General features: G+C 34.8%; 4 protein-coding genes across 6 annotated transcripts; all 4 read left to right on the top strand.

Annotated features, from left to right (window-relative positions):
- Nucleotides 1-798: 798 nt before the first annotated feature.
- LOC135797889 (cytochrome P450 4c3-like) lies at nt 799-3127 on the top strand. The gene is made up of 4 exons (XM_065310467.1): nt 799-1182; nt 1245-1430; nt 1509-2132; nt 2500-3127. The coding sequence occupies exons 1-4, from the start codon at nt 831-833 to the stop codon at nt 2844-2846; spliced, it is 1509 nt and encodes a 502-aa protein (XP_065166539.1). The 5' UTR covers nt 799-830; the 3' UTR covers nt 2847-3127.
- Nucleotides 3128-3138: 11 nt separating this feature from the next.
- Nucleotides 3139-6735, top strand: LOC135797886 (cytochrome P450 4c3-like). Of its 3 annotated transcripts, none has more exons than XM_065310464.1 (5): nt 3139-3679; nt 3894-4532; nt 4598-5343; nt 5503-5769; nt 5834-6735. In XM_065310464.1, the coding sequence occupies exons 1-3, from the start codon at nt 3142-3144 to the stop codon at nt 4939-4941; spliced, it is 1521 nt and encodes a 506-aa protein (XP_065166536.1). In that variant the 5' UTR covers nt 3139-3141; the 3' UTR covers nt 4942-5343; nt 5503-5769; nt 5834-6735. The 3 variants fall into 3 exon arrangements, with proteins under 3 accessions (XP_065166536.1, XP_065166535.1, XP_065166534.1); XM_065310463.1 differs by having other exon boundaries at nt 4598-5441; XM_065310462.1 differs by having other exon boundaries at nt 4598-5769.
- Nucleotides 5368-8178, top strand: LOC135797443 (cytochrome P450 4g1-like). Its single transcript, XM_065309807.1, has 5 exons — nt 5368-5428; nt 5503-5769; nt 5834-5931; nt 7230-7341; nt 7814-8178. The coding sequence occupies exons 1-5, from the start codon at nt 5368-5370 to the stop codon at nt 8176-8178; spliced, it is 903 nt and encodes a 300-aa protein (XP_065165879.1).
- A 466-nt stretch (nt 8179-8644) lies between these two features.
- Nucleotides 8645-11846, top strand: LOC135797267 (cytochrome P450 4c3-like). Its single transcript, XM_065309520.1, has 4 exons — nt 8645-8705; nt 9226-10450; nt 10665-11303; nt 11371-11846. The coding sequence occupies exons 2-4, from the start codon at nt 9913-9915 to the stop codon at nt 11712-11714; spliced, it is 1521 nt and encodes a 506-aa protein (XP_065165592.1). The 5' UTR covers nt 8645-8705; nt 9226-9912; the 3' UTR covers nt 11715-11846.
- Nucleotides 11847-11925: the final 79 nt, after the last annotated feature.

The raw sequence follows: 11925 nt of genomic DNA, 5'->3' as shown, positions 1-11925 counted from the left end.
TTGCGTAAAGTACCCAGTGTTGCGTACGTGCACGCTATGTCAAACAGCTTTTACTAAAATTATCCATCGTATTGATAGAAATGTTACTAATCCGAACAAAAACAAATCAAAAATTGATTTAAAACACCTAAAACTATTTCTTCCGAGTAAATCCAGCTACACCACAACGCACACTTAATTTAACACCAACTGTTGTTCTAAGGTCATCGAACGGCATCAAAATATCACTTGCCGAACGTAAATAAACAAAATAGAACAAATTGTTTTATCATTGAACTCAAAACAAGGCCAAAACATTAAGTATTTAAGAAACATCCAGTATATAGAGGCAAAAATATGCAAATTTCATGCAAATGTTTCCTTTTGGCTTATTAATACAATATTTTGTGAGATATTGTTTTTATATAGAAATCAAACGTAGGCAACTTGATTTGAGAGTGTCCCTAGTGTCAAAACACACTTATTAGCTTGAAGTAACGCGTGTTGCCTATGTCAAACGTTGTAAACTTATTATTTCCCTTTTTCATCGATTTCTTCTTAAACTTTTTCGATTATTTAATATTAACTCTGCTAATCTCGACGTAAACAAAACCAAAAACTAAAAAATAATAAAAATACCATGCATATTTTCTAATTGACCACAAATCAAGGTCAAAACATAAAATATCTATAAAACATCCAGTATAATTATATAAAACGCCTCAATTACATAATAATTCTAAAATTAACCGACCTTGATATTTCGAGTAGCTTGCATTCTGACACATTATAAACAAGACGATAAAAATCTCTCTAACGTTCAGTGCGCGTCGAGCGTTCAAACAGCAACAATGTTTTTATTAATTCTCGCAAGTATTTTAATCGGTATACTCGGCCTATGGTACTACAAATTCTTCCATTATTATGGATATCTTAAGAAGATACCTGCACCAACAGTTTGGCCAGTATTGGGCAACGCGATTGAATTCCACGATAATGACGCGTTTCTTATAAATCTAGAACGTAATTTCCGACAATTAAACACGAAAACACTACGGATACATTTACCAACACAAACTGTAATCATGACGAAAGAATATAAACTAATTGAATACATTCTGGGAAGTCAACAGTTAATCAACAAAGGATTCGAATATGATTTCTTTTTAAATTGGCTTGGATTGAGTGTATTTACAAGCTCAGGTATGCAACAACACAAAATAAATGTTTTTTTGATTAAAAAAACAAAAAACGTAATTTTTTAGGTCAACAATGGCGGAGCAAACGTAAAATGTTGACGCCCACATTCCACTTTCAGATCCTCGAACAATTCCACGATGTTTTCAACAAAAACGGCGCTGTTTTAGTGAATAAACTCAAAAAACAAATTGGTACACCCGGTTTTGACGTTTACCCATACTCAACACTCTGTACACTCGATGTAATATGCGGTGAGTTATAATTATGCCAATACGCCAAGGCCAAACAAATTAAACACTTTATGTTTATTATTTTGATGATTTTTATAGAGACTGCAATGGGGACTTCCGTAAATGCGCAATTGGAAGAAGATTCGGCTTACGTCAAAGCTATTAGCGTAATGGGAAAAATAGTACCAGCACGTGCTGTTAATCTTATGTATTCTTCTGATTTCCTGTATAAATTCACTGCTATGTATAAAGAAGAACAAGAACACATCGCGTATGTTCGTAATTATCACAATAACATCATACAGAATCGCAGGAAGAAGTTTATGGAGGAACAAAAGTCAAAACTTGTTGATATTGATGAAGATGATTTAGGTAGGAAGAAAAAAGTGCCGTTTTTGGATTTGTTGATTCAAACGACTATTGATGGTCAACCATTGAGTGATGAAGAGATTGCTAGTGAAGTTGCTACTTTTATGTTTGCTGGACATGATACTACTTCGGGAACGTTGAGTTTTGCGCTGTATGCGCTTGGGAATCATCCGGAGGTGCAGCAGAAATGTTTTGAGGAGTTGAAGGATATTTTTGGGGATGATAAAGAGAGGCCTAGTACTTTGGCGGATATACAGGAGATGAAATATTTGGAGTTGGTTATTAAGGAGACTTTGAGGATGTATCCGGCTGCTCCTAACTTTACAAGGACTGTTTTGGAGGATTTTACTGTTGGTAAGTGAGGAAAACATGAATATAACCTTAAAAGCATTTAATAACTGTGTTTTCGATGTAAAACTAACAAAATTTAAAGAAAAACGTTTGTTTTCTTGTTTTTATTTAATATTGTCGTAATTTTTTGCGGTTTTATTGAAAGCAAACATAGGCAACTTGTTTTGCATAAAGTATGCAGTGTTGCCTACATGCACGCACTGTCAAACAACCTAAACTTCTCTAAAACATCATTTTTCCTTCATAAATTTGTTTTTCTTTAAATTATCGGTCGTATTATTAGTAATTTTACTAATTTCGACGAAAACAAACCAAAAATTGATGTAAAAACACCTAAAAACACCCAAAACTCTACTTCTTAAACTTTCAGATGGAATAACATACCCCAAAGGTATAACAATCGGCATTGCTGCTTACGGTATCCATCACGACGAAGAAATCTACCCAAACCCCGAAAAATTCGACCCCGAACGTTTCTCCCGAGAAAGAAACGACGGAAAGAAACCATTTGCATTTATCCCATTCAGTGCCGGCCCAAGAAATTGCATCGGACAAAAATTCGCCATGTTGGAGTTAAAAACACTCCTAAGCACGATTTTAAGAAACGTTGAAGTGAAACCTGCTTCACCAGTTCACAAACTTAATCTGGTCCCGTCCATTGTATTAAAGTCAACCAACGGTATTAAAATCGCTGTGGCCGAGCGCAAATATAAATAAAAACATAAATGTAAATAATAATTAAACACGTAGACATCAAGGTCATACGAGGTATTAATCGGTATTTTCGTAACTTTATAATGACGTAATTATGATGACAAGCCAAATATACACTTGATATATCATTATCTCGATGGTTCCAGACTATTATTAGCTAATGTTCATCATGATATTGCATTTTGTACAAGTATCACCACAACACGTAACATAAAACACGTTTTTTCGATGTGTTTACTATTTCTACCGCTATATACTCCAATAAATTCAGTCTGTGTATGGTATTCAAAGCGTAACCATGTTTTTACTAATCGTGTGCAGTATCCTCATCGGAATAGTTGGTATCTGGTATTATAACTACAGTTATTTCCATGGATACCTTAAAAAGATCCCTTCGCCTAAGTTTTGGCCGATTTTGGGCAACGCGCTGGAGTTTAGTGACACTGGAAAGTTTTTGGAGAAAGTGACTGGGCATATGAATACATTAAAGACAAAATCACTGCGTGTACACTTCGCGACACAAGCTATAATCGTCACGAAAGATTACAACTTGATTGAGCATGTTTTGAGCAGTAATAGTTTAATCAACAAAGGATTTCAATATGATTTCTTTCAAAACTGGGTTGGGTTGAGTGTATTCACGAGTTCCGGTCAGCAATGGCGCAGTAAGAGGAAGATGTTGACACCGACGTTCCACTTTCAGATTTTGGAGGATTTTGTTGATGTTTTTAACAATAATGCGGTTATTTTGGCGAACAGATTGAAGAAACAAGTTGGAGTGAAGAGTTTTGATATTTGTTCATATGTTACACTATGTACTTTGGATGTTATTTGTGGTAAGAACTCATAAAACATGAATAAGCATATTTTAATACTTTCACCTTTAAAATATCACTTTTTTCATGGTTTCGAGATACAAAAAGTGGCACTTTAAGCTTGGAAGTACTTTAGTCACATGCTTTAGTCACGGGGTGGAGATTACTCGTGGTTAAAGTGCCGTTTAACTCATTTGACACTTAATACATTATTTTATACTTTTTATGTTTCCAGAAACCGCAATGGGGACTTCAATCAACGCCCAACTAGAAGAATCATCCGCTTATGTCCAAGCAATCAGCAGAATGGGAAAAATTGCCCCAATGCGTATGATAAACCCTCTCCTACATTCAGATTTCATCTATCGCTTCTCTGCTTTATATCGTGAAGAACAAGAACTTTTAAAAATCGTGCATGGATACAACTCGAGTATCATTCGTAATCGTCGACAGGCATTCATAGAACAACAAAAGAATAAACAAGTTAATCAAAATAAACAAAATGATGATATTGATGTAGGTAGAAAGAAGAAGATACCTTTCTTGGACCTGTTATTCCAAACAACTACAACTGATGGCCAACCGTTAACAGATGATGAAATAGCAAGTGAAGTCGCTAATTTAATGTTTGCTGGACATGATACTTCGTCAGGTGCGATGAGTTTTGCATTATATCTTCTAGGAAACAACCCGGAAGCACAACAGAAAGCTTTCGAAGAGTTGAGGGATATCTTCGGCGATGATAAGACACGTCATTGTACGTTAACTGATATTAATTCAATGAAATATTTGGAGTTGGTGATTAAGGAAACTTTGAGGTTATATCCCTCAGCACCGGTTTTCACAAGAAAGATCCAAGAGACATTTACAGTTGGTATGTGAAAATACTCGTTTAAGAGTGTGTTATATGTGTATATAAACTGATTTTTGGCATTTTAGATGGTATTACTTACCCAAAAGGCACCACGATTGGTATATTTGCTTATGGTATCCATCGTGATGAAGAACACTACAAGAACCCTGAACAGTTTGAACCGGAACGTTTTTCACGAGAGAATAACGATGGAAAGAAGCCATTTGCGTTTATTCCGTTCAGTGCTGGGCCAAGAAACTGCATCGGACAAAAGTTCGCCATGTTGGAGTTGAAAACACTCTTGAGCATGATTTTGAGGAACTTTGAAGTAATACCGGCACAACCACATCACAAACTGAGTTTAATCTCCAACATTATGCTTAAGTCAGAGAATGGTATTAACATTGCTTTGGTAGAGCGTAAATATTAAGAAATAGTCACTATCTATATATATATAAAAGAAAGTCGTGTTAGTTACCTTGCTTAGAACTAAAGAACGGCTAATCCAATTTAGCTAAAAATTGGTGGAGAGGTAGCTTAGGGCAAGGAGAAGGTAATGGGATAGTTTTTCAAGTAAAAACTTTTCTAGAAAGGCACTAAACGATACTAAAAAGAGACAAACATATTTGCGTATATGGATTATCTTGCGGGAGAATAGGAGAACGCAAATACAAAGTTTTCTATTATCCCCGTCTCCTCTTTGTGCGATGCTTCGTAGCTTCACCACTCAACATGCAGCGACCAAAACGATCAAATCTTATCCGACAAAACCGTAATGCAACTTAGGATTCGAAGGAGTGCGACTGAAAGGACTGAAGAAGAACAAAAAATTGTACGTGAAAAGCGCCGTGTTAGTATGACTCGACTTTGTGCTTCTCAATCACAAGAGCAAAGCAAGGCGGAACAAAGTTTGCCGGGTCAGCTAGTTATGTATAAATTGAATGACTGAAGTTTTAAAACTAATACCTACACAATTTTTATGATATTTCAGTACCACAAAAAGTTTTAAACTCAGAATACGAAGAACCACTAGGAGAAGATGAAACCGAACAAGATTTCACCTACGACCAAGAAGATTTCGACGGTTTCGACTCGACAAAAGAACGAATCAGAGAATTTGCAGCCTCGCCAGGATCAACCGCACCAAACATGAAACAAATTTATAAACAAAACGAAACAAACAACGAAAACGCACTTTCTGGGAACACTTCATCATCATCACATGGACCATTCAACAAAAACCCACAACTTCAACCAGGTAACCTCAATATAAACCAATCTAACCTCAAATTAACACTTTCTATCCTTTTTTATTCTTTCAGGAACGAATTTTATTGAAGAAAACACTTACATCTACCTCTTATTAACATTAGGAGCAGCCTCACTTCTCTGTGTGATAATAATCACAAGCCGAGCATTAGTATGAAGACACCACGAAGTACCAGCAGCGATAGAAGCGAAATTCCAAGCGACATCAAGCAATATGTCTCTAGATATGTCCACACCAAGAGAATCCGAATTAAACACACCACTTCCAATGCACCATAGTCATGGTTATCATGATCCAGACACAGAAAGTTTAAATAATCAAATACGGCGTGTGCATGTACACAATACGTGTACAATGACAGATGGTTACTTCTACGGATGACAGCAGAATCAAGATGGCCGTCCACCTTCGCCATCTTGTCCTCGAAGTCAACGTACATATTGTTTTTAATGGATTTTCTACATACGTGGAGTAAAATCCTAACTCCTTACTAATATTATAAATGCGAATGTCCTGAAGTTTATCGTGCTTTCACGCAAAAACTACTTAACAGATCATCATGAAAATTTGTACACATATTCTTAGTGGTCCCCGATAGGTTATAGGCTACTTTTTATTTAATAAAAAAAATTATTTTTTAAATAAAATAAAGAAATTGTTTAGCCAATAATACCTCTGCATCTGGCTAATTGACTACTTTAACGCCATCTAGCATTCCATCTAAAATTTAAAATTTTATTGCATGTAGTAATTTTTTCACATAGATAATCCTAGCCAAGCAGTGAAATATACATTCTTTCTATCAATCCGTTTCAACTATGTATAATGATTTCTAATATTTATTTGATGGATTCAACGCGAGCGAAGCCGCGGGTTAAAGCTAGTATAAATGTATAAATGTAAATAGTAGATAAACTTTTGTAAATAAAATCTGAAATATCTAAAATTAATAAATTGTTCAGTTTTTCTGATTTTGAAGTGTTTATAATGTAATCTAATCTGTTTATATTAGGTTATGTCATAGTATCATGATGAACTGACTTATATTCAACAAAATTCTCGATTATCGGTATTATGAGTAAGCAAATATTTATTTATTACTTATCACGGTTTCCAAATTTCAGTTTTCATTCATTCAGATGTCAAACAATGAAGTGTGCTGCGTTGCCTACATGCGCACAATGTCAAACAACATAATCTTAACCAAAAAATTCTGTTTTGCACTCTAATTCTTCTGGTTTTGTTGAAAAAACATCTAAAAACTAAAAAATTTCAAAAATATGCATAACTCTCATAAAATATATGCAATTTTCCTTATATTTCAGTCCGTCGACGCCATTTTGTGCTCGAAGTCCACGTACATATTGCTTTTAAAGGTTTTTCTACACACTTGAAGTAAAATATAGTAAAAATATATATAGTAGATTAATTTTTGTAAATAAAAATAGTTGAATACTACTTTGGCTGATATACAGGAGATGAAGTATTTGGAATTGGTGATTAAGGAAACTTTGAAGTTATATCCACCTGCGGCGATGTATACAAGGAAAATTATGGAAAGTAAAAAAAGTGTTAATTTTGAATAGTAACTTTTGAATTATTAGCAAAAAAAGAAAGAATAAACAGAAACAGGTTATGTTACCAAATAAGAATAAATTCATTTGGTATGCAACCAAAATTACATAATACTGACAAGTATTACTTCACAAATCACTTTTATTATGACTGTTACGAGAAAACATAAACGTATTAAAACAGCATATTCCGATGTAAAACTTGAAAAATGAAAAGAAAAACGATTGTTTTTTGGTTTGCATCCAAGATTTTCATGGATATTATTACATAGTTTTATTGCAACCTGACTTAGGTAACTTTTTTACGAATGTTTAACAAAAAGTAGGCACTGTTGCCTATATTAAATCATCATTTATCAAAATTATCCATTGTGTTGATAGTAATTTTACTAATCTCAACAAAAACAAATCCAAAATTGATTTAAAAAACCTAAAACTAAAATTATTTCAATTTTCAGATGGAATAACCTACCCAACAGGTATGACAATTGGCATATTCGCTTATGGCATCCAACGTGATGAAGATCACTACGAAAACCCCGAAAAATTCGACCCGGAACGTTTCTCCAAAGAAAGAAACAACAGAAAACAACTTTTCGCCTTTATTCCATTCAGTGCCGGACCAAGAAACTGCATCGGGCAAAAATTCGCCATGTTGGAGTTAAAAACACTCTTGAGCAAAATTTTAAGAAACTTCCGAGTGAATCCAGCAACACCACATCACACACTTAATTTAACACCAACAATTGTTCTAAGGTCATCGAACGGCATCAAAATATCACTTGCCGAAACATTAAATATCTATAAAACATCCTGTATTTAGATGCAAATCTTATCAAAATTAAAAAAAAAAAGATTAATTTTTGGCTTAAATTTAATATTTTCTTCGATATTGCTATTTTATAGAAATCAAACGTAGGCAACTTCAATTACGAGTGTCCCTAGTGTCAAAACACGCTTATTAGCGTGAAGTAATGTGTGTTGCCTATGTCAAACGTTGTAAACTTATTATTTCCCTTTTTAATCGATTTTTTTTTAAGTTATCCTATTATTTAATATTAACTCTGCTAATCTAGAAGTAAATAATACCAATAAATGAAAAGTAATAAAAATAACATGCATATTTTCTCATTTACTTCAAACCAAAGTCAAAATATACAATATTTATAAAACATCCAGTATAATTATATAATACGCCTCAATTACATAATGTTCCTAAAAATAACCGACCTTGATATTTCGAGTAGCTTGTATTCTGACAAGACGATTAAAATCTCTCTAACGTTCAGTTCGCGTCGAGCGTTCAACCAGCTACAATGTTTTAGTTAATTCTCGCGAGTATTTTAATCGGTAGGGTAAAAGAGGGTAATGGGGGTCATTTAAGGGGAACTCAAATATAATTTAAATTATAAACAAAATACTTATTGCAATCGCTTATAAGCATTGTTTACTTAAATACCTATTATTAGAAATAATTTTCAGTCACTTTGACAATCAATTTTGGATATTATTAAAGTTAAAAAAAAAAACAGATTTGACTCCCATTACACCGACAAGCGTATAATGGTGGTCACCCTGGGGACAATCGGAATTAAACGAAATCTAGCACATATCGCAGACATAATATTCCGCAAAGTCCCACCCAGTGCATTCCACATGAGCCCATAGCCCACATGAAGTGCATCTGAACCACATTTAATTGTATTTTTTTAAATCGTTGCACATTAGACATCAGTTTTCCAAATCTTCATCCTCATCGCCCTGGCATAAGTCATCAGTGCCAATATTGGAATCATAAGTTTTGTTACTTTCCCGCAGTATCGTATCTGCAAGAAGGCTATTGAAAAATAAGTCACATTGTTTTTTGTAGGCCATTTGGAGCGGGCTAAAGACAGAAACGTCCATTGGGAGTCGCATGACTCCCATTGCCCACAATATTCTTGGCCTATCTAATATATAAAAATAAGTCGGATTTTCCTTCCTGACGCTATAACTCTCCGAAAAATTCGAACCGGAACGTTTCTCCCGAGAAAGAAACGACGGAAAGAAGCCATTTGCATTTATTCCGTTCAGTGCCGGCTCAAGAAACTGCATCGGACATAAATTCACCATGTTGGAACTAAAAACACTTCTCAGCACGATTTTAAGAAACGTTGAAGTGAAACCTGCTTCACCAGTTCACAAACTTTATCTGGTCCCGTCCATTGTATCAAAGTCAACCAACGGTATTAAAATCGCTGTGGCCGAGCGCAAATATAAATAAAAACATAAATGTAAATAATAATTAAACACGTAGACATCAAGGTCATACTAAGTACTAATCGGTGTTTTTGTAACTTTATAATGATGTAATTATGATGACAAGCCAAATATACACTTGATATATCATTATCTCGATGGTTCCAGACTATTATTAGCTAATGTTCATCATGATATTGCATTTTGTACAAGTATCACCACACATGTAACGTAAAACTCGTTTTTTCGGTGTGTTTACTATTTCTACCGCTATATACTCCAATAAATTCAGTCTGTGTATGGTATTCAAAGCGTAACCATGTTTTTACTAATCGTGTGCAGTATCCTCATCGGAATAGTTGGTATCTGGTATTATAACTACAGTTATTTCCATGGATACCTTAAAAAGATCCCTTCGCCTAAGTTTTGGCCGATTTTGGGCAACGCGCTGGAGTTTAGTGACACTGGAAAGTTTTTGGAGAAAGTGACTGGGCATATGAATACATTAAAGACAAAATCACTGCGTGTACACTTCGCGACACAAGCTATAATCGTCACGAAAGATTACAACTTGATTGAGCATGTTTTGAGCAGTAATAGTTTAATCAACAAAGGATTTCAATATGATTTCTTTCAAAACTGGGTTGGGTTGAGTGTATTCACGAGTTCCGGTCAGCAATGGCGCAGTAAGAGGAAGATGTTGACACCGACGTTCCACTTTCAGATTTTGGAGGATTTTGTTGATGTTTTTAACAATAATGCGGTTATTTTGGCGAACAGATTGAAGAAACAAGTTGGAGTGAAGAGTTTTGATATTTGTTCATATGTTACACTATGTACTTTGGATGTTATTTGTGGTAAGAACTCATAAAACATGAATAAGCATATTTTTATACTTTCACCTTTAAAATATCACTTTTTTCATGGCTTCGAGATACAAAAAGTGACACTTTAAGCTTGGAAGTACTTTAGTCACGAGCTTTAGTCACAGGATAGAGCTTACTCATACCTAAAGTGCCGTTTACCTCACTTGATACTTAATACAATATTTTATACTTTTTATGTTTCCAGAAACTGCAATGGGGACTTCAATCAACGCCCAACTAGAAGAATCATCCGCTTATGTACAAGCAATCAACAGAATGGGAAAAATTGTCCCAATGCGCGTGGTTAACCCTCTCCTACATTCAGATTTTATTTACCGCTTCTCTGCTTTGTATCGTGAAGAAAAAGAAGTTTTAAAAATTGTTCATGGATACCACTCGAGTATAATTCGTAATCGTCGACAGGCATTCATAGAACAACAAAAGAACAAACAAGTTAATCAAGATAAACAAAATGATGATATTGATATAGGTAGAAAGAAGAAGGTACCTTTCTTGGACCTATTGTTCCAAACAACTACAACTGATGGTCAGCCTTTAACAGATGATGAGATTGCTAGTGAAGTTGCTACTTTTATGGTTGCTGGTCATGATACTACATCTGGCGCGATGAGTTATGCACTGTATCTTCTTGGAAACAACCCGGAGGCACAACAAAAAGCTTTCGAAGAGTTGAGGGATATCTTCGGCGATGATAAGACACGTCATTGTACGTTAACTGATATTAATTCAATGAAATATTTGGAGTTGGTGATTAAGGAAACTTTGAGGTTATATCCCTCAGCACCGGTTTTCACAAGAAAGATTCAGGAGACATTTACAGTTGGTATGTTCATAATACACTTTTAAAAGTATGTTATATGATGATATAAACTGTTTTTTGTTGTTTGTAGATGGAATTACTTACCCAAAAGGTACCACGATTGGTATATTTGCTTATGGTATCCATCGTGATGAAGAACACTACAAGAATGCTGAACAGTTTGAACCGGAACGTTTTTCACGAGAGAATAACGATGGAAAGAAGCCATTTGCGTTTATTCCGTTCAGCGCTGGTCCTAGGAACTGCATCGGGCAAAAGTTCGCCATGTTGGAGTTGAAAACTCTCTTGAGCACGATTTTAAGAAACTTTGAAGTGATACCGGCAATACCACATCATAAACTGAGTTTAACCTCCAACATTATACTTAAGTCCGAGAATGGGATTAATATCGCATTGGCAGAGCGTAAATATTAAGATATAGTCACTATTATGTATAAATTGAATGACTGAAGTTTTAAAACTAATAAAATAATGTAATAAATGTAAAAAGTGAAAGAAAATTGGAAATTAAACAGCTGGGAGAGTGCAGGTTGACATCATAGACAACACTGAGTACTTTGATACTTCCGGGCTGTGGACTACCTGCAAAAAGTAGTGGGGGTAGCGACGCAGGCTACATATAGCG

The sequence above is a fragment of the Atheta coriaria genome, unplaced genomic scaffold (genome assembly GCF_025399875.1).
Source record: "Atheta coriaria isolate IRGN ID8LTWV9N9 unplaced genomic scaffold, Caltech_Dcor_3.1 hic_scaffold_8_pilon, whole genome shotgun sequence".
NCBI classification, from domain to species: Eukaryota; Metazoa; Arthropoda; class Insecta; order Coleoptera; family Staphylinidae; genus Dalotia; species Dalotia coriaria.
This window is presented reverse-complemented; position numbering and strand designations above follow the sequence as displayed.